The 20323-nt window shown below is 39.1% G+C and overlaps 1 protein-coding gene across 1 annotated transcript; it reads left to right on the top strand.

The window, feature by feature from the left end:
- The first annotated feature begins 407 nt into the window (after positions 1 to 407).
- LOC103480109 (glycogen phosphorylase, muscle form-like) lies at positions 408 to 19727 on the top strand. Its single transcript, XM_008434927.2, has 20 exons — positions 408 to 771; positions 3390 to 3491; positions 6319 to 6397; positions 6465 to 6568; positions 7745 to 7876; positions 10275 to 10386; positions 10518 to 10600; positions 11109 to 11252; positions 11538 to 11630; positions 12920 to 13066; positions 14328 to 14491; positions 15442 to 15556; positions 16219 to 16320; positions 16404 to 16551; positions 16628 to 16686; positions 17422 to 17563; positions 17707 to 17914; positions 18215 to 18349; positions 18507 to 18573; positions 18832 to 19727. Exons 1-20 carry the CDS (start codon positions 529 to 531, stop codon positions 18979 to 18981), a joined length of 2529 nt encoding a protein of 842 aa, XP_008433149.1. The 5' UTR covers positions 408 to 528; the 3' UTR covers positions 18982 to 19727.
- Positions 19728 to 20323: the final 596 nt, after the last annotated feature.

Below are 20323 nucleotides of genomic sequence, written 5' to 3'. Positions count from 1 at the left end.
AATTATAATAAATAGATACCTAAAATAATGCAGTCAGCAGCCCTGATCCCGCCCACTGGGTTTGATGGGTAACGTTGGTATCTTAAATAATTCATGATGTGTTTCAGGAATATGAAGTAAGTTTAAAAATTATATCTAGGTTGTTTTTTTAATGAAATACATTTAAATAAGGCACATGTAATTAATTGTATGTTTCAAAATGTATTCTGTATTTATTTCTAGATTTAAAAAATTAATGACACATTTAAATTATTTTATAATTAATTTATTCAATGTAATTTGGCACCTTTTACTCTCCTTAAAAACATAATTCCACCTTATGCCTTTAATAATTTAGCTTTATTGTGAAAGGTTTGCCGGAAAAGCTTATGCTTTTCTTGTCAACTTGGCACAAAGGTTATAAATACAGCAAGAGTTCCACTGGCCGGTTGCTGTCATTTAGGAGTCAGGGAGGACAGCGCAGTTGTTCAGTCGAGGATTAGCTTCACATTCAGTCTAAAACAGCTAGCACCGAGCGAGCCTCCAGCCATGGCCAAGCCGCTGACAGACCACGACAGGAGGAAGCAGATTTCAGTCCGGGGACTGGCCGGGGTGGAAAATGTAGCGGACCTGAAAACTAATTTCAACAGGCACCTCCACTTCACCCTGGTGAAGGACCGAAATGTTGCGACCAAACGGGACTATTACTTCGCCCTGGCCAACACGGTTCGAGACCACTTGGTGGGCCGCTGGATCCGAACGCAGCAGCATTACTATGAAAAGGACCCGAAAGTAAGCAGCTGATGCCGCAGTCTACTCTGGCACGTACACACAGCTGATGAGATGAGCGGTGGGAGGGGCCGAAGGACCGCGCGCTGCTGCTGCATTGTCACCGACTATTAGCTGTGCGCGTGAGATGTGTTTGAGTACGTGCGCGTGTCTGCTCTGCTGCTTGCATCCATTTATAGTCACGCGCGGACTTCCTGCTGTTGACGCATGTTATGTGTGTGTGTGTGTAGCTCAGGTATATGCAGACGCCTTATCTCTCCATCGGTCTTTCTAACCTTCAAAAGACCGTCTTCCCCACTTTCCCTCCCTCTCTGTCACACACGCACGCACGCACACACACACTGCTGCTAAGGAGAGTATAAGTAGAAATCCGCGGCCAGTTCCGGTAGAGACGCAACTGGTTGTTGGAACGTGATTGCGTAACAGCGTTCATCCATCCCCCCCATGAGCGACCGCATCACAAAATGGCCTCGCCACATTGCTGTTTGAAGGACTGTTTGAGATCAAATCTATTTTTCTATTAATAGTTGCTGTCATCGACAGAGCTCTCCGCTGCCTCCTGTATTTGGTGACAGTTGAATCCAGAGGGTTTCCTCTTGATTGAAGAGAATGACTCGCTCATGTGTAAAGCATAATTTACTGTGCATGACTTAGATCTCAGAGAAGAATCTTAATGTTTTGCTATTTGTGTGCAGCTGTAATATGCTGTAATAATATTTTTTCATGAACAGTTTAATTGTTGATCTCATATAAATGGGGTTTACACATTTTTGTTAATTGATTCCTATTCATCTAACTTGTTTAGTTTGGATTGTGGTGCACGTTTTACCTCCTCCGTTTTTCCAAACGTTAACTTTGTAGGACATACAAGGACAATCTTTCACCAGCCAGTGAATGTGACCCAGCTTTTAGCGTGAGGGGGGGCTTTAAAAGGAGGACAAAGCCTTTGAGGGTGGGAGGAGGTTTCACCTTACATCTAATTTAAAATATCACGAACCATTTATAATGTGCTGTAAATACTACTGAATTTACAGCACATTATAAATCCATCCATCCATTTTCTTCCGCTTATCCATTATAAATCCAGTAGTAACTCATACTGATGCCCTGTTTTCTAAGTCTGACCTGCTGATTCTGATATTGACAGGTCTGTTTTTTTATTCTACAGACTTTAAGACATAAAGGAACAAGAAGTTATCATATTCCTTGATTGTTGTATTTCAATTTCAAAATGATCTCCAACTTAAAACTGGTTCTCAAACTTTTTTAGGCTCATTTTGCAATTCTCCAACCACCTTAAAAAGACTGAAGTACACACAAGCACAAAAACCAGTGCATCAGAAAAAGGCAACAATAATAGAAAATAGAAGAAAAAACTTAAAACCAAATCAAATGCAAAAGAAAATTCTGCCACCACAGGAAATGGAAGCAAATGACAAAAACAGCAGCAGATATAAATTGCTGTTTTTTTTTGTGAAGCAAACTGGCTTCACAAAATGGAAGTCCTCCAGACCACTAGGGGAGTCTGATATAATATTACCCAAGTGAATACTGTAATATTGTCAAAGACTTCATATTTGAAATGAAGTTTAATGCATGCTTTCTTTCTTCCTCCAACATCCTGTCTTTACTGTGGTTCTGGTCCCATATGTTTTTGTGGTTGACTCCCCCTAGTGGTCTGGAGCACTTCCAGTTTATGGGGCAAGTTTACGATGTTTTAACCTTGGTGTTCTACAGCATTTTCCCTCATTTTGTCTCTTATCACATTTTTAGTTTGCGGTGTTTTTTTGTTGCATTTGTTTTTTTATGTTTTTGTGTTTTGGAGTTTGCGTCATTCATGTGTTTAGTTAAGTAGTTAAGAAAAGTGGCATAATGAGTAGAAATGAACCAAATTCTGCATTTTGTTCTGAGTGTGCAGTTAGAAAAATATATCAAGTTTTAGGTAGGTGCTGTAACTGTGTTGCACCTTGTCATATCACCATGGAAACGGCTTTGAATGAGTAGTGGGAGAGCAAGTTTGCATTGCAACACTGGACTTTACATTAGTCCTGCTTTCAGTTTAGATATTAGGAAAGGACTTACCACATGTTGAAACATTGTCTGAAGATAGCGTTTTGACCTTGGCTCCTCAACAGCCCTGCTACACACGCATCAGCTGCTCTTGTTCCTGAACCTGAGAAGGTCATCTATTGTATGAGCCAGGCATTTGTTTCACAAAATGTTGTGCATTCTTGGTATGTCACTTATTTTGCTGTTTTATAAATGGCAAATGGCTATTCTTTAACTTTTGTTTCTTCCTTTATCTCCACATCCTTCAAAGATGACAGGGAATCTTTTTAATGTATGTGCTGCATATAATATCAATAACACATCTAGCTGCTTCCACCAGTATAAAAAATAAAAAAAATTCTGAGGAAACAGAAGGATGTTTCTTTGATGCAACTGATACTGCGCTAACTAAACTTAAATACTGACCAGTTTTACTCTGTGTAATGATAATAATTGGATAAAATTATTTAATTTTAATTTTAAATTTTAAATTTTTAATTTTAAAATTAAGTCGACTCCCATAACAGATGGGATTGAAATAAACCTACTGGTTGTTCTCTGGTTTTCTGCAGCGTGTCTACTACCTCTCCCTGGAGTTCTATATGGGTCGGACTCTGCAGAACACCATGGTGAACCTGGGCCTGGAGAACGCATGTGATGAGGCTACCTACCAGGTAAAGGAAATCACTGATTTCCAGCCATGTCTACCTGCATTTTGACAAGCATGTTCAAAACTAAACTTCAGCTTTGAGTAAAACTATCATCTATAAGAAGCATCTGAGAAACACCCTAAATTCATAATGTTCTGTATTACGAGACAAACATTTAAGCACCTGACAGTTTTCTTCAGTCTTCACAGTTGTTCTAACTTGGGGGTTTTCAATTCCAGTTTGCAACACTGCAACTGCAAGTGTCCTGCAACTTTTAGATGCGCGTCCACTTCAACATACCTGAGTCACAATATGAGGGAGCAGGATTCTGGTGACTTTTAACTGCACCGAGGAGGTGATTGAGGTGTTGGACCAGGAATCTGGAGAGCCCATCAATGTTCTAACATGCCTAAATACAATGTTTATGACTATGAAGCTGTTTTAATAAACTGTTCATAGACATGCCATAGTTCTTGAAACTAATGATTTCATTTCACTAGTCTAGAATGTAATACGTTTTAAACTGAATGCGCTTTACTGTGCAACAGGGTCAACCACAGCTCATTACTAAGACAGGAAGTTCAGTCGTCTCCTCGCTCAGTCGCTCTCAGCAGCTGACTGAATTACTGTTAAGCTAGAACTCCTTAGCAGGAACTTGTAGGCTTAGATATGAGCTCTCTGAGAGAACCCTGAGAATCTTTGAGAATATGGACCCTGACATTTATGAAGATGTGACGAGAAGAAAGACGGTCATAAGATGAGCAGTTTGTTAAAAGCTGTATAAACGTGGAAATCGGTTCACTAGTTCCATCGCAGCTTCTTAATTTCCCATTTTAAACATAAACAGTTTCATTCTTTAGGTTATTCTTAACTGTAGGAATAAAACAGATACTTTTTAAGTCATATTCCGGAAGATCAGCTACCCGCTTTGACTTTTGATTGAGATAACAAGAAGAAAAGGAATGGTACATGCAATCAGAAACCCTGAACAAGAGTCATTTTGTTGTTTTTCTTTTAATGGATGAGTAGTAAGATTCTGTATCTGAACCAGGAAGAGAAATGCAAACATGGTGGGATGAGATGCATAACACCATGCAAATATGTTATAGATTAGGATAAATAAAACGAGGGGAGGCGCAGCAGATGGATTGGAGTGGAGTGGATGGCCAACGGCAGGGCTGTGAGCCATGAGCAAATACAGCTTTATCAAAAAGGAAGGTGGATTACACATGTGTGCTTTTGCAGAACTCTGGGAGCCGGTTCCACAGATGAGGCGCTCTGCTTCCCATTCTGCCTTCAGAAACCACTAAACTTTTAAGTTTTAAGTAAACTGGGGGCATTATTATGTAAAACTAAATGTTATGTCTTCACCAAAAACATAACTGGAGGGTTGCCTTGACTATTTCATGCATGTTTTAGAAATCCTTTAATCTCCATTTCAACCATTCACTGTAAATTCACTGGGTGGAACCAAATGGCTCACAGAGCAACCCTACCCCATGAGTCCCTCACTTGACTCCTTCAGACTAGCCAACAGCAATTAGCAAACGCATCTGCTGAGCTCTTTATAGGAGCTGCTTCTTAGTGTAATACTGGTAAAAACATTGCTAAAGTGTTAGAGGAGCCATGTTGCAATGACTTCCTGAAGGCAGAGTTTCAGAAAGAGCTGGAGCTCTTAAAGAGACAGAGGCCCAATTACAAGGTGTTAAATTGCATAATAAAATTTCTTTTAAGTCACATTTGATGTATACACCATTTCTATAACAACTACGTTTAATCTCCATTATCAACCATTTTCTTCTATCCTTTCTTGTGTCCTTTCTTCAATAGTTACTTGATTGTGCTACTAAATGGCACTTTGTTGCCGGAAAACACATAGTACTGCCCCTTTAAAATGCATTCAAGGTTAATAGATTTCTATACTGTCATCTCATAAGCTAATCATGAATGTCAGGGCCCATATTCACAAAGAATCCTAAGGCTAAAAGTAGCTCCTTGTGACATAATTTTAAGGAAAAGCTTAAAATTTTATCTTGGTAAGATAAGTGTACTAGCAGTGCATCTTAGGCCTTAAGAAAGCTGCTGCACTGAGGAGTCTAAGTGTCTGAAAAAGGAAGCATGGTGCAAGGTCTGCCAGAAGAGCTGTAAAATGGATAGAGGTGTGCCATCAGCAGGCTCTGCTCTTCTGTCCCGTTTAGTTTTCTCACACTTCTATTTTCTGTTGGTCATTTTGCCAGATAAAAACAAGCTTATAGAAGCAGCCAATCACAGTAAACTGCTGACAGCTGAGCCTCCAAATAAAATCAAGTAGATAAAATGACCAGCATAGAGAGAAGCTGTGATAAATTACAAATGATGATGTAAATGAGGTGTTGATGCAGAGTCAAGTCAAGTAATTGAATTCTGCAAACATTAATCATCATGAATCACTTCTTTTAATCCAATCTAGATTCTATGATTGGTTAATTTCTATCAAGTGATGATGGGGGCATATATTTTTTGTCTGAGTGTTTTGTTTAGTGTATCAACCAATTACAGTCCCTAGAAGACAGCATATCCCCTAGCAACGGGTCAACCACACCTCCTCACTAAGAGGAAGTTGTCATCTCCTCGCTCAGTGAGTGGGACTCACTGGAAGGCTGAGTGAGGAGCGCTGAGAGGACTCTGAAGATCTTTGTGTATGTTTCTCTGTTCAGTAGCTCCATGCAACACTATAGCTGAATAGACCAGTGAGCCTGAAGTATCTTCTTGTTTACCATGTAGACCTGAATAATTCTCAGAACTCTGACTGGGTAATGGTGTCAGGGCAACACAGTACCTGGTTCTGCTGTAACAATGTGTTGTTCCTCAGCTGGGTCTGGACATGGAGGAACTGCAGGACATTGAGGAAGACGCCGGCCTAGGAAACGGAGGCCTGGGCCGCCTTGCTGGTGAGTGTTGGGTTGAATCCTGACGGACATCTTCCAGCTCACAGACTCCTGCTTGTGTTCTATGCAGCTTGTTTCCTGGACTCCATGGCCTCCCTGGGGCTTGCGGCTTACGGATATGGAATCCGTTATGAGTTCGGTATCTTCAATCAGAAAATCATCAACGGCTGGCAGGTATGGACCAAAGATGAATGATTCTTTTTTCTTTCTTCTGGACCAGATGAAGAAGCATCACACTCAGCTTGTCAGAATTCATATTAAGCTTTGTAACATAACTAAATTCACATAAAACAACCCCCCCCCAAAAAAAACCTCTTACATGAGTCTTAGTTGTTTTCATAATTTTTATATTTTTAAAAGTTCATGTTATTTCCTTTAATGACAGCTGATTTCTGTTTCTTAGAACTCAGTTTAGTATACTTGTCATTATACAGGAATAATTCTGTTTCTCAGCAGTAATGGTTAGTTTTCATCTGTCCACTCTTCACGCTATAACAGGCGATAAATAGTCACACCTGATTCCACAGACACACTGAATGTAAGAGGTTTTCAACCTTTGTAAGAAAAAGTTTTTAGTCCAGATTGTTTCTAAATCATCTTTACGGGACATTTCTAGTTATTTACTTGGATCAATATTTGGTTAATAAAATGTATGAACAAATTGAAACCAGAAATCTCACTTCATTTGCTCACATCTGAACTTCATGCACATCTCTGAAGAAAACCAGAGGGACATCCTCCAAACTGGTTTTCTTCTATCCTTCCTTGTGCCCTTTCTTCTTTCCTCCTCTCTCCTAACCTTCCTTTTCCTGTTTTCTGTATCCTTACTCGTTTTTGACCTTCCTTTTGTCCTTAATGTGTTCTTTCTCTCTCGCATCCTTTATTCTCTCCTTTATTCTGTCCTATTTTCCTTCCCTCCTTGTGTTCTTTTCCTACTCTGTCCTTCCTTCCTTTTTTCATTCCTTCATTGTGTTCCTTCTTCACTTACCTTCTTCTAAATTTCTGTTCCGGTATACTTGAGCAGTCCATATTTGATGCATACCCCCTGTAACATATCGAGTGAACTTTTGAACCGGTAGTTTACATTTTGTACTGGTAGTTTGTATTTTAAAGTGGTCATTAAGTAGAAAGAACTCCAGAGATTTGAGTTTGTGAAAGTCTGGAATATCCATGTGGAAATGAAGGGACCCGGGATACGTGAGTGTGTTTAATGTTTCACTCACTGATCCAAACTTCTGTGGTGAGGTGTCCACTGGACCACTGTAGCACGTGAAAGGCAGCATAAAGACATATCAGCAATGAGTGTGCAGCAGTAACAGCTCGTGGTGTTTCCTGACTTCCTTTCCACAGGTAGAGGAAGCGGACGACTGGCTGCGCTACGGGAACCCCTGGGAGAAGGCTCGCCCTGAGTACATGCGTCCAGTCCACTTCTACGGCAAGGTGGAACACACACGTGAAGGAGTGAAATGGGTCGACACACAGGTTGGTTGGTGCAGACACAAAAGTCACACAAGTTCTGGTTAAAAATTGCTCCATTTGTTTTTTATTCTGCTATAAATCACTTGTCTCCAGAAAAAGAGAAAAAGTTGATTCTGTTCTTTGTGATTTAGGATTATGAACTGGACTACATAGTCGATATCCATTCCCAGATGGTTTATTTTGGGCATCATGTTTTTAACATCTGAACTGACTTTAAGGTTTGACAGAAATAACTGGAAACACACCAAGACAGTGTCCTGCTGGGATCCAAACCAAATCCTGGTATACTGATTCTGCTTCCACAAACAAAGAATTTCAGTGCACTTTTGTTTCATGTGATGCTGATATTTCTGGAGCATCGTCATCTCACCCAAAAAGAAACTTAATTAGAAAGAGCCCTTTCAAAGCCATGGCTCTGGCTGTATTGAAATAAAAGAAAAAAAACTTATCTACAATAAGACATGCTTTTTATATCCAGACATTTATAAATGCCAGACTTTTAACTTTCCTGCCAGAAGGACATGGAATAGCTCAGATAAGATGTTGGACTTGCTCACCTTCACCCTCATGCAGTGATGGACAAATGTTTCTAACATACACAAAAGCCTCTGGACTGTTGAAGGACAAATGCCAAAACTGTACTGGTAACATTTATTTGAAGGGGTGTACATAAGACTGACATGACACTGTCATAAACATGACATAACACCTGTCATGAACATAAAGAAGTCTTTATGAATGTTTATGACAGTTGTCATGAAGTGTCATTCGGTAAATAATGACACTTTTAATGCAAAGTTGCTCTAAAAGTTGCATTGAAAGTCCATTAAAAATGCCAACTTTGCATTAAATTATCATAATTTACAAAATCATGCAAAGTTGGCACTTTTAATCGACTTTCAATGCAACTTTTAGAGCAACTTTGCATTAAAAGTGTCATTATTTACCGAATGACAATTGTCATAAACATTCATAAAGACGGGTGTTATGTCATGTTTATGACAGTGTCATGTCAGTCTTATGCACACCCCTTCAAATAAAGTGTTACTGTTGTACCAAACTGATTGGACATGCAGGTCGGTACATCTGCCTGACAGAGACATCAGTTAACACATTGACTAAAGACAAAATGTGTTCAAGGTCAGACAGCAATGGGGAATAACTGTTCACAGGAAAGTGCTACTACTCACTAGATGTTCAAATGTACTTGAAACAAATCCAAGCTTCACATCTGTTTTTTTGAATTTATTTTATGGCTAGATATCTGTGGCTCTTACTTCTGGATCCATGTTTGGTTCTGTTGGTGATAAAACGTTTTTAAACTCTTCCAGACAGGAAGTAGTTCTGGAAATGAAACATTTTCTAACTGAAATATTTGCAGATTAGTTTCTTGATTTTCCAGTGGTTTCAATGCTCTCATTAATCAGATCTTAGTTATTCTCTTTATCTATAAATAAACATACAGCTACCCCACACAGTAGAGCATAAACAATGGCATCAACATTTCAACTGATTTTTCTTTAGACTGCGATATAAAATAATTGCATTAGATCAACTACACTATGCTATTATTCAAACAGATTTTTTTAATATTGTGTAATAAATTCCTGAGGATGAGACACAACCTCCTGGCTTTGATAGCTGTGAAATCCCACAGAATAATAGTTTCAGCTCCATACATCTTGATGGCTCAATTGTGTTGTTAATCAGTACAGTGTTGATAACAATGGGCCTGACATAGAATATCTTATCAGCAAACTCACCCGACCTTGACACCATATGCTTTAACAAAGCTGCATTGTCGGGTATTATTTAGCAGGTCAGGTGAAACATTAGAACATTTTTCTGATTCAGCTGCCTGGCTTTACATTTTAGTGATGTATCTAATGTACATTACAAGTTCCTAATCCAAGACAAAGTTATTTGAATGTTTGCAAATTTAAAACTTATTCCTTGAAACCACTTACATTTACAAGTGTATAGTTTTTCTTGCTTATGACTGGGTTTGACTTAAAGAACAGACTCCATAGGAGAGAATCAACAACTAATTTTGGAAAGAATTTCATTGGGGCTTAATAATAATCCCCAAATGATTATTGTTTTTATTTGGGAATTATTATTATTACATGAAATAGCATTTCAAAGCACCATCACAACAGTTCTGCTCAACAGTTTAAATCTTGGAGATGTGACACATAGGTTTTTGGGAGGATTCTCCCTTTTCTCAGAATTGGTGTATACATACAAATTCAGTGGTAATTCAGTTCTAATTGTAGAAAGATCATGTTAAACCTTTTCTCACTGTGATCCCAGATGACTCCCTAAGATCACACTTGAGCTCACTGCAGAGAGCAACAGAATAGCCAGAGTAATGGTTTCTGTTGCTGTCGTTTCCTCCCAGGTGGTTCTGGCTCTGCCCTATGACACCCCAGTTCCTGGCTACAGGAACAACATCGTTAACACCATGAGACTCTGGTCCGCCAAGGCTCCCTGTGAATTTAACCTCAAAGACTGTAAGCATTGTTTGCATTAATGCCGGGGTTCCAATAACTTGACACGCTGAAAGCCTGTTCAGTGAAATATCTGAGGATATGAGGCCGGTACTGAGAGGAAAACACTGACCTGCTCTGCTGCTGCCCCACAGTTAATGTTGGTGGCTACATCCAAGCCGTCCTGGATAGAAACCTGGCTGAGAACATCTCCAGAGTTCTGTACCCCAACGACAACGTGAGTCATTTTATTGTTTCTCGGACACAACCCAGCAACCCCTTTTCATTGTACGTTAAAAACATAACATTTCTGCAGGGATGCACAATATATCGGCACTGACATGGGTGTCGGCCAATGTTAGTCATTTTTAGCATATCATATTGGTCCGATAAATAAAACTGAACTGATATTAACCCCCTAACTGTCATCCTCAAAATACTTGCATATTATCCACTGGGTCCTCATGACAGCTTTAAATTTTCTGAGGTTTATAATAGTAAAGGAAAGTTGATTTGATATGATTGTGGATCAGCGCTGTCCCCAGTGGCCTAACGTCATTAAATATTTCAGTCATATTACCAACACTTGATTGATTATTTTTTTTGATTCAGAAAGAATCAATAACTGTAAATCCAAAGCAGGTTTGTTAGCATAGTATATGGGATGTTCATTTATATATGCTGCTATATATTTTTCATGAAGGAGAAAATGATGTGATCATAACAACTCTGTGTTGATTGCTCAGTTTTTTGAGGGGAAGGAGCTGCGTCTAAAGCAGGAGTACTTTGTTGTAGCAGCGACTCTTCAAGACATCATCCGGCGATTCAAAGCCTCCAAGTTTGGCTCCACAGAGTTTGTGCGATTAGACCTGTCTAAGATGCCAGACAAGGTGACGGCCTCATCACATTCTCACATCCATCCTTGTTTATCCATTACCCTTTGAGATATTCCACTTACAATATAGATACAATGTAGATATTGTATTGTACTTGGTCCTAATGCTGCTTTTTCTCTGTGAACTACATGGATAAATCTTAACCATTCCGTGTGTTTCATTTGGGATCATCAAGCATATTTAGCTCCACATGCTGTCAGATGTGACATTCACATTTGATTTGGTCTATAATTATCTGTCCTCTTGTGGTTTGGTTGTGTGTTGTGTGTGTGTGTGTAGGTGGCCATCCAGCTGAACGACACCCACCCTGCTCTCGCTATTCCTGAGCTGATGAGGATCCTTGTGGATATTGAGAAACTTGAGTGGGAGAAGGTAGACGGCATTAAGGGGATATTATGACACTAAATTTCAAACTGGAAAAGTTATTGATACTTGATTAGAGCTCTTTCTAATAATGAACTTAAAATATAATCAATTCCAGGATGATAATTTAAACTCCTTAATTAATTAGGGGTAGTGGAAAAATCTAATATAAAGATGTGTGTATGACATAAACAGCAACATGGTGAGAAGATGACACTCTTCTCTGAACATACCATTTTAGACGAGTTTTAAACTTCCAGCAGCAGCTGCTCACTATTTTGATTCTGAGGTATGATTGCTATGCGATATGCTGCAGGGAGGGATGAGGAGCTCAGTGTTTGTGTGAGCAGCACTTTTAAGTGAAGTTGCGTTCAGCCCTGGGAAAATGGAAATACTTCAGTTTGTGTGAACTTTGAGGCAAATCAGTAAATGTAAATGTAATATTTTAATATAATTTTTTTTTTAATCAAAGCATTATTTATTTTGACAACTCTATTGCAGAATGATTTCCATTGGTTTTTACAAATCATGAGTTAATTCCACAGCTTATAGGCTTATTTTATCTGTATCATTTTATCAGTTTGTTATTCTGTTGTGGAGTCATTTGGTTGCTTCACAACAATTCTGTATTTCTACCAGGTTAAGGTCAGCGGTGTAACTGGGCCTTTGCAGCACTGGTTCAGCTATACTGCTGGAGATTTGTTGTTATGCTTCAATTGCCTTATTACACGACCCTATATGTACAAAATGTTTCACACGTGGATACAAGAACCTGACTTGACACAGATGATACCATCTGTAGCAAAAAAAGTTCTCATTTTCAATTTTGGCTTCAGATTTTGCTACATATTACTTTAAAGTTGCATGAATAGAATGACCATAGTTAAAAACATATGATGTGACATGAAGTTCACCCAAGTTATGAAAATGGGTAACATTTTATGACAATAATTAGTTAAAAAGCTAAAAGAAATGGCAGCCATTTTGAAAAATGGCCATCATCCTGGAATTCAAGTGGCTAATGTAAAATATGAAAAACATACGATCTGAGAGGTCACGCATAACTGTTATGCTTGTATCCACAGTTGGATACACTGAAAATCCAAAATCACTAAAATCAGTGAATGCTACATGGTTTCCTCTGGAAATTTCTCCAGAAATCTTGTTTTGTTTGATGCAACTTTGAACCGTATATTCATGCTGTTGTAGTATTTTGAAGCGTCTTCCTTAAACCCTTCTGTATAAGCTGTACAATTTCAGCCTTCCTGACTGCTCTGTCATACTCTCATGGTTTGCAGGCTTGGGACATTGTGATTCGCACTTGTGCCTACACCAACCACACCGTCCTGCCTGAAGCTCTGGAGCGCTGGCCTGTTGACTTGTTCCAGAACCTGCTACCTCGACACTTGGAGATTATTTATGAGATCAACAGGAGACATCTGGAGGTACTGGGGGAGGCACAAATGTAGGAGGACTTTAAAAATGAGTGATCCCGGGGTGTTGTGGTGGCAGAGGGGTGAAGCACAACCCAAATATGGAGGCCTTAGTCCTCAATGCAGCTGTCGCAGGTTCGAATCCCAGCCTGGTGACCTTTGCCGGATGTCTCCCCCTTTTCTCATGACCACCTTTCCTGTCAATTCACTATCAAATAAAGGTCACTAAACCCAATAAAACCTAAAAAAAAAATGTGATCCCAGTCTTTTACTAAAAGAAATGCCTACAGTATATTTAGCTGTGATTTGAGGCTGATTACTTTAGCACCAAAAGCCAGACTAAGCTACCGTCGGAACAAAAAGTATTTTCTTATTAGTTATACAACGCCATTTCATAATAAATATAATCTCAAGGCACTTAACAAAAAAAGTTAATTCAATCCAGACATACATATTAAAAGTGTGTTAAATTCATGCAAATTGATTCTAGTAATCAAACAATGTAGTCAAGTTCAGTTTATTGCTCAAATAGGTTAAAACAGTTTTGTAAGTAAATGCTAAGGATTGCGTCGAGCCTCTGACTTGCAGAAGCAGCACTGAGCCAAGGCTCAGACTTGGCTCAATGTGAGCAGGCATCTGCCATGACTTACCAGGGGTTTGAAAACACAGAGCATACACTAAAAAGATGCAGAAGCTGCAGAAGCACTGATCCAGGAGTACTTTCAATGTTAAAAAGAAGAGCAGATGGCGGTAGCAGCTCCTTTAGCGGCTTCATCTTGGACGAGTCAAGACAGAAGTCATCCTGCTATTAATGCAGACACAGAGGAATGTAGAGCATACACAAGAGTGTGACATGAGACAACACCCTGCAGGGTCAGGTGTTGACACCAGCACTCCCTATGGACTGCAGGCCATAGGTGACACACTCAGCACCAAAATAAAGTGTTAAGTAGAAACTGGAAAACACAACCACAGAAAAGGACCGCAACAAGTAAATCCATATTCACACCCCTCTACTCATTTACACATTCTACTAATTTACACTCCTCTATTGGGTCCTGTTCCATATAGAAATGGAACATAAAAGACAATCTTTTGATTGTGTGAGTTGGTAATTTGTAATTATGAAATTACAAAATTTGTAATGAACAAAATCCAAAATTGGTAATTTTGGATTTTGTTTTTACAAAATCCGGTTACAAAATGGATCTGGTTATAACTTTTGGCAGAGGTTAATGCAGAGTGATATCAAATCTCTATTCTTCCCCTGTAGCGCATCTCTAACGTCTACCCTGGAGATCATGACCGTCTGCGCAGAATGTCTTTGATTGAGGAGGGAAACGTGAAGAAAATCAACATGGCTCACCTGTGCATTGTAGGGTCTCACGCCGTCAATGGAGTGGCCCGCATCCATTCAGAAATCATCAAAAACACCGTGTGAGTAATAAAACCTGAGTCCATCTTCCTCTGTAATTATCAAGACTTTGAATTTGATGAACAGTCATGACCAAAGTTTAGACAAAGGTTGTGGTTGAATATTTTTTTTCAAATGTATTCAAAATACAACTTTTTATATTTTTTCAAATGACTTTTATTTGTAAACACATCAAATGAATGAAAAGAGAAGGATTATATTGATAATTTTTCATATTCTGTAATTTGTATCACTGGTGATCCTGTCGTGGTTTGTGTTTATTCCAGCTTCCACCTACTTTTAGAGAACTGGCCACAGATTGTCAGTGATATTAAGATCTGATATTTGTGACAATCTTCTCCATCATGTTGGAAAAATACAGATCATCAGATTGTTCCTGGATTATTTGTAGACGTTGTTCTTGGAGGATCCCACTATTGGAGTTGTGAATCAGGCCACTCCCTCAGATAAGAAGCAACTCTGAACTTTTTGTTATTCAATCTGAACTGGTGTTGGAATGACACAGGATTCATGAATTTTTCTTCTCTGACAAATGATATCCAGACTTTAACAACTAGAAAGATGATTAATCAGACAAACTAAAAACCTGACCAATCTTCTGCTTTCTATCTTTGTACTTTGTGCTGGAATTCAGTCTTTCCTGGGTAGATTCTTAGACAGAAGTTAGTCACTACCTTTCTTGTTAAAAGGCTGTTTTCCAAACAGTCTTCTTCTGTGTTGAAACAAAGTGATGATGGCTCCATGGTTTTGTTGGAAATAACTATGGCTAACACAAGAAAACTTATTTCAAGCACATCTTTTGTATCTAATTAGACTGAATAAGCTTCATAATAAGCCTGATGACATGATGATGCTGGACTTTTGGCCATGGCTCAATTTTTTTTTCTTTTCTTAATGTTTTGACCTTATTTACAAAGAAACGCATCTGAGTGTGGTTGGACCTCCCCTCCAGGTTCAAGGACTTCTACGACTTGGATCCTCAGAAATTCCAGAACAAGACCAATGGGATCACACCCAGGCGATGGCTGGTCATGTGCAACCCGGGCCTGGCTGAGGTCATTGCTGAGGTGTGTGTGTGCTGGTGGTCTCTCAGGATCATATGGAAAGTCATTTTAGTTTTATATTTGAGTAATTTACCTAAAAAAATAATCAAATTCTAAATCAGAGCCTTTTGGCTAACAATTGTTTATTTTCTTCCACAAAAATTATATTGAAATATGAATAATAATGAAGAGTTGACATGGTGACACCATAATGTTAAAGGATGAACTAACTGTGTGTGAGTTGACCCCAGCTGTTGCTTTGTCTTGGGAAGATGTTCTGTTTTTGTAGACCAATGACATGATCATGATCTGCATCATCTGTTAGAGAACTACAGGAATTTCCTTCTTCAGTTCCACTCATAAAGTTCTTTACATGCGCTTATATCCTTGAGTTAACTTTTTTTTTGGTAAGCACATTTAGCACATATAGCACATTTTCAGCAACAAGGCAATTCAAAGTTTGAACCTTTCTCAGGAAATCTATCTCTGTATTGGTTTTATAATTTTATGATTAATATTTTGAATGAGATTTTATTTGTTTTACTTTAGTTAAGGTTTTTACTATATTGTAGTTCTGTGGTTCCTTGAGATTTACGTGTAAAGTGCATTATAATTAAAATCATATTATGTTACCGTGTTATTATTTACATTTTTTTGGCTCACTCTCTGACCTGTTTAACTTCCAGAGGATCGGTGAGGATTACATCCGTGACCTGGACCAGCTCAAGAAGCTTTTGGACTTTGTGAATGATGAAGCCTTCATTAGAGATGTTGCAAAAATCAAACAAGTAATTGCTGAATAATTAAATCAGGGTTTATTAAATTTATTCTGTTTGGTTTTTACATTGTGTCTGTCTGCTTGAACCTTAAGGAGAACAAGCTGAAGTTTGCTGCCCACCTGGAGGAGCACTACAAGGTGAAGATCAACCCCAGCTCCATGTTTGATGTGCAGGTGAAGAGGATCCATGAGTACAAAAGGCAGCTGCTCAACTGCCTGCACATCATCACATTCTACAACCGTAAGCTGTGCAAAATGAATGTAGGTTGATATTTGAGGAGAAATTTTTTTTAATGTTAATGATTTTTTTCAATCAGGTATTAAAAACGAGCCCAATAAGTTATGGACCCCTAGGACTATCATGATTGGAGGAAAGGTGAGCAGCTCTGTTCTTTTCTCTGAAATATACGCGCATGATGGTTACAGAAGATTGGTAATTAAACATAATCAGTGTCTGTCCCCACTACACACAGGTCAGGTCCCCTGTCTATAACCCCGTCCCCTCAGAAACCTGAAGCTTTTTACTCCAGTTTTGATACCTTCAGTTATAGTCAGCACTGTTAGATATTGGTATGTTTCAGTTTTTCCATCACTATGTAAAAATAATTTCATGCACAAGTAAGATTTGTACTGTGTCAAATCTTACTTGGTCTGAACTGGTTTTCTGCATTTTTCAGTTGCATATCTGAGCAGATGGTGCCTCCCTAATTGGCCTACTTAAAACCAAATGCTGTATAGAAAGACACATGACATTTTAAAGAAAGTTTATTCCAATTTAATGTCAGACATTGAGAATAAAATGGCTGTGTGTCTTTTAGTCAATACTTGTAAATCCCTGCTCTCTGTTCTACTATACATATTTAATATATGATCATTTCCTATATATAGGCTATGAGACTGCCTACTAGCCTACACCAAGCTAAGCCAAATGTTTCTGTAGATCATGTTTAACTATCCAATATTACTGGCTTCAGTTCAAAGTTTTAAACCTTTTTCAGGAACATATTACTGTACAGTTGAGCACAGAATAGTTGATCAGTTTTATCTGTCTGACCTGCTGTGATGTTTTGTCTTTATTGTTTTCCATTATTTTTGGTTGCTATATTTCCAGGCAGCTCCAGGCTACCACACTGCAAAAATGATCATCAGGCTGATCACAGCCATCGGGGATGTTGTCAATAATGACCCTGTGGTGGGTGACCGCCTTAAGGTCATCTTCCTGGAGAACTACAGAGTCACTCTGGCTGAAAAGGGTAATTAATAAGTGGTGCTTTAAAAATGTAGAAATCCATATCTGTTATTTAGTTGGCGGCTGCAGTACACAGACTGGTCCTGTCTGTGTTGTGTGGCTCCTGTGGAAGCCGGAGTCAACTACAGTGTGTTCCATACGTTTCAGTCATTCCCGCTGCGGACCTATCAGAGCAGATCTCCACAGCCGGCACTGAGGCCTCTGGCACTGGGAACATGAAGTTCATGCTGAACGGCGCCCTCACCATCGGCACCATGGATGGAGCCAACGTGGAGATGGCAGAGGAGGCTGGAGAGGAAAATCTCTTCATCTTTGGCATGAGGGTGGAAGATGTGGAGGCAATGGACAAGAAGGGGTGAGTTTCAGCAGGGTCCGTTACCCTGAATAAATATGACATCTGGTCATAAAAAACGGGTATCCTTGAAGTTTTTATTTATACTTTGAGTTTTATTCTCCTGTCTTTGGAAATACAATAATAGATCAATCTTTAATATATATACTATATATACTTATTTTCTTCAACAATCTGGACTCTGTTTGGATGCTTTATGATTGACATGTTTGTGTTTCTTTTCTTTCCATATTTGAATATTGATGTCTTGTCAGATGACATGCTGTGGCCTTTTGGTTTGCTTTGTCTGTGTCTTGTCCTCAGCTATGATGCCATCTGTTACTACAACCGTATCCCTGAGCTGAAGCAGGCCATGGACCAGATTTCTGCAGGCTTCTTCAGCCCTGGAGAGCCTGAGCTTTTCAAAGACCTGGTCAACATGCTGATGCACCATGACAGGTAATGTGGAAAATCTGTGGAAGTTGTTGGTCACACAGCTACCTTTGTTGAATGTTATCAGCAATGTGAAATAGCATGAAATGATCATCTAAAATCATGACGAACATTTGAATAATTTGGACCACTTCATGACTCTCTGTGGTTGCTTGTGCTGCAGGTTCAAAGTGTTTGCAGACTATGAAGACTACATCAAATGCCAGGAGAAGGTCAACGCACTCTACAAGGTCAGTGGGTCAACACTTAAAAAAATGTCTTCACTAGGGCTGCACCGACCGCAATTATAGATCAAAGCAGAGTCTTGCGTTAAAATGGTCCAGTCAAAGTCTAGATCCAAACTCAATTGGAAATCTGTGGAAAGACCTAAAAATTGATATTTGTAGATAATCTGTCTAACGTGACAGGACTTCTTGTATTTCTGTTGAATAACAGTCACACACAGAATAAGTGTTGTTTTCGATGTCTCCCTCCCCTCTGTTTACCAGAACCCTAAGGAGTGGACCAAGAAGGTGATCCATAACATCGCTGGCTGTGGAAAATTCTCCAGTGACCGCACCATCTCCCAGTACGCAAGAGAGATCTGGGGAATGGAACCCAGTTTGGAGAAGATTGCCGCCCCAGATGACCCTCGCTAAAGTGCGACAGCTGCTTCTCTATCCTCCACTGTAGCTTGCCATGTGCTTAGCCTCCCCCCACCCTGTAGCCTCCTCACTTTGCACTGTGGCATTACTTCCTGACCGGATGAGTCTGTCCAGCCTCAATGGTTCCTGTTTTCTCTCTTCACTGGAAGAACATCTTACTAGGCAGGGAGAGACTTAGTTTTTAACTTTGAAGTGATTTCAGTAGGATGATAGAAACTTTGCTAACTTGAGTTGTTGAAAATATCCTCTATCTGTTGTTGTTATTATTACAACAGGAACAGTAAAGACTTTCTTCCCTATTTCGGTGTTTTCGGTTAAACACAGGGACGTTTTGACCTGGATTCCCACATTCCTCCACTGAAAGCCAGCTGATTAACCTCACCACTGTTCTTCCAAACATGTTATGTCTTGTTGTAGACCAAGGAAGGGAGGGAAAGGTCAAAGGGCATCCCAGTCACATGACATTACAGTGACTGGATGGCTTTAAAGGAAGCCATTTTTCCATATTTGCAGCACGTCCATGTTTATGTGAGGACTTCATATTAAAGAAATATTGACTGTTCAATGTTTTCTGGTGTTAGCTGAATGTAACCATTTCTCTGTAATGATATGAATATATAACTATAGAGGAGAGCTTTACTGTATTTAGTTGTGATCTCGTCAGCATGTTTGTGTGGCTCATTCATGTTGTCTTCCTAAAAGTGGTCCGTTATAAAATAAAACTGCCTTGTTTAACAGTTTTCCTTTGGAAGATCTGTGTATTATCTACTGTTGGGGTGTGTGTGTGTGTGTGTGTGTGTGTGTGTGTGTGTGTGTGTGTGTGTGTGTGTGTGTGTGTGTGTGTGTGTGTGTGTGTGTGTGTGTGTGTGTGAAACGGCACACTGTACTGTAACTTCATTCTGTTGTACCTTTGCAGCTTCCACTTGCCTGTCTGCTGTCAAATGGCTAAACAATCAGAAATCTGTTTTATTTGTTTTAATAAATGATGAAACTTGGAGGACTAGCGGACTCACATTTCAACACTAGGCTACTGATTTTTGTGAGACTCCTGGAATTAAATCAGAACATGGAAGATTTCAAAAGTAAAGTAAAAGCAAATATTTCAGGATCTCAGTCAGGCTAATCTGACTTCTGGACAGTGTGTAGATTTGACCCAACGATGGGATGTTACTGAATCTGATCAGTTTTCACATGGGTTAAATTAGTTTAAAAATGTTATACATTTTATAAATTCAAAATAACTGAATGATAGAACGTTGTCTTCATTTGCTTTCTAAAATTTGAACTAATTTAGAAGTTGGAGAATCCCACAGCATTTTCATGTCTATCAATCTCT

Source organism: Poecilia reticulata, chromosome 18 (assembly GCF_904066995.2).
Source record: "Poecilia reticulata chromosome 18, P_reticulata-male-v2, whole genome shotgun sequence".
Taxonomy (NCBI): Eukaryota; Metazoa; Chordata; class Actinopteri; order Cyprinodontiformes; family Poeciliidae; genus Poecilia; species Poecilia reticulata.
This window is presented reverse-complemented; position numbering and strand designations above follow the sequence as displayed.

What these genes read in the sequence shown, in the direction of transcription:
- LOC103480109 (XM_008434927.2), top strand. Translation starts at nt 529, where the DNA reads ATGGCCAAGCCGCTGACAGACCACGACAGGAGGAAGCAGATTTCAGTC. An exon ending in AAATCATCAACGGCTGGCAG is followed by an intron (nt 6,569 to 7,744) that starts GTATGGACCAAA and finishes TCCTTTCCACAG; the next exon opens with GTAGAGGAAGCGGACGACTG. An exon ending in ATGTTGCAAAAATCAAACAA is followed by an intron (nt 16,321 to 16,403) that starts GTAATTGCTGAA and finishes TTGAACCTTAAG; the next exon opens with GAGAACAAGCTGAAGTTTGC.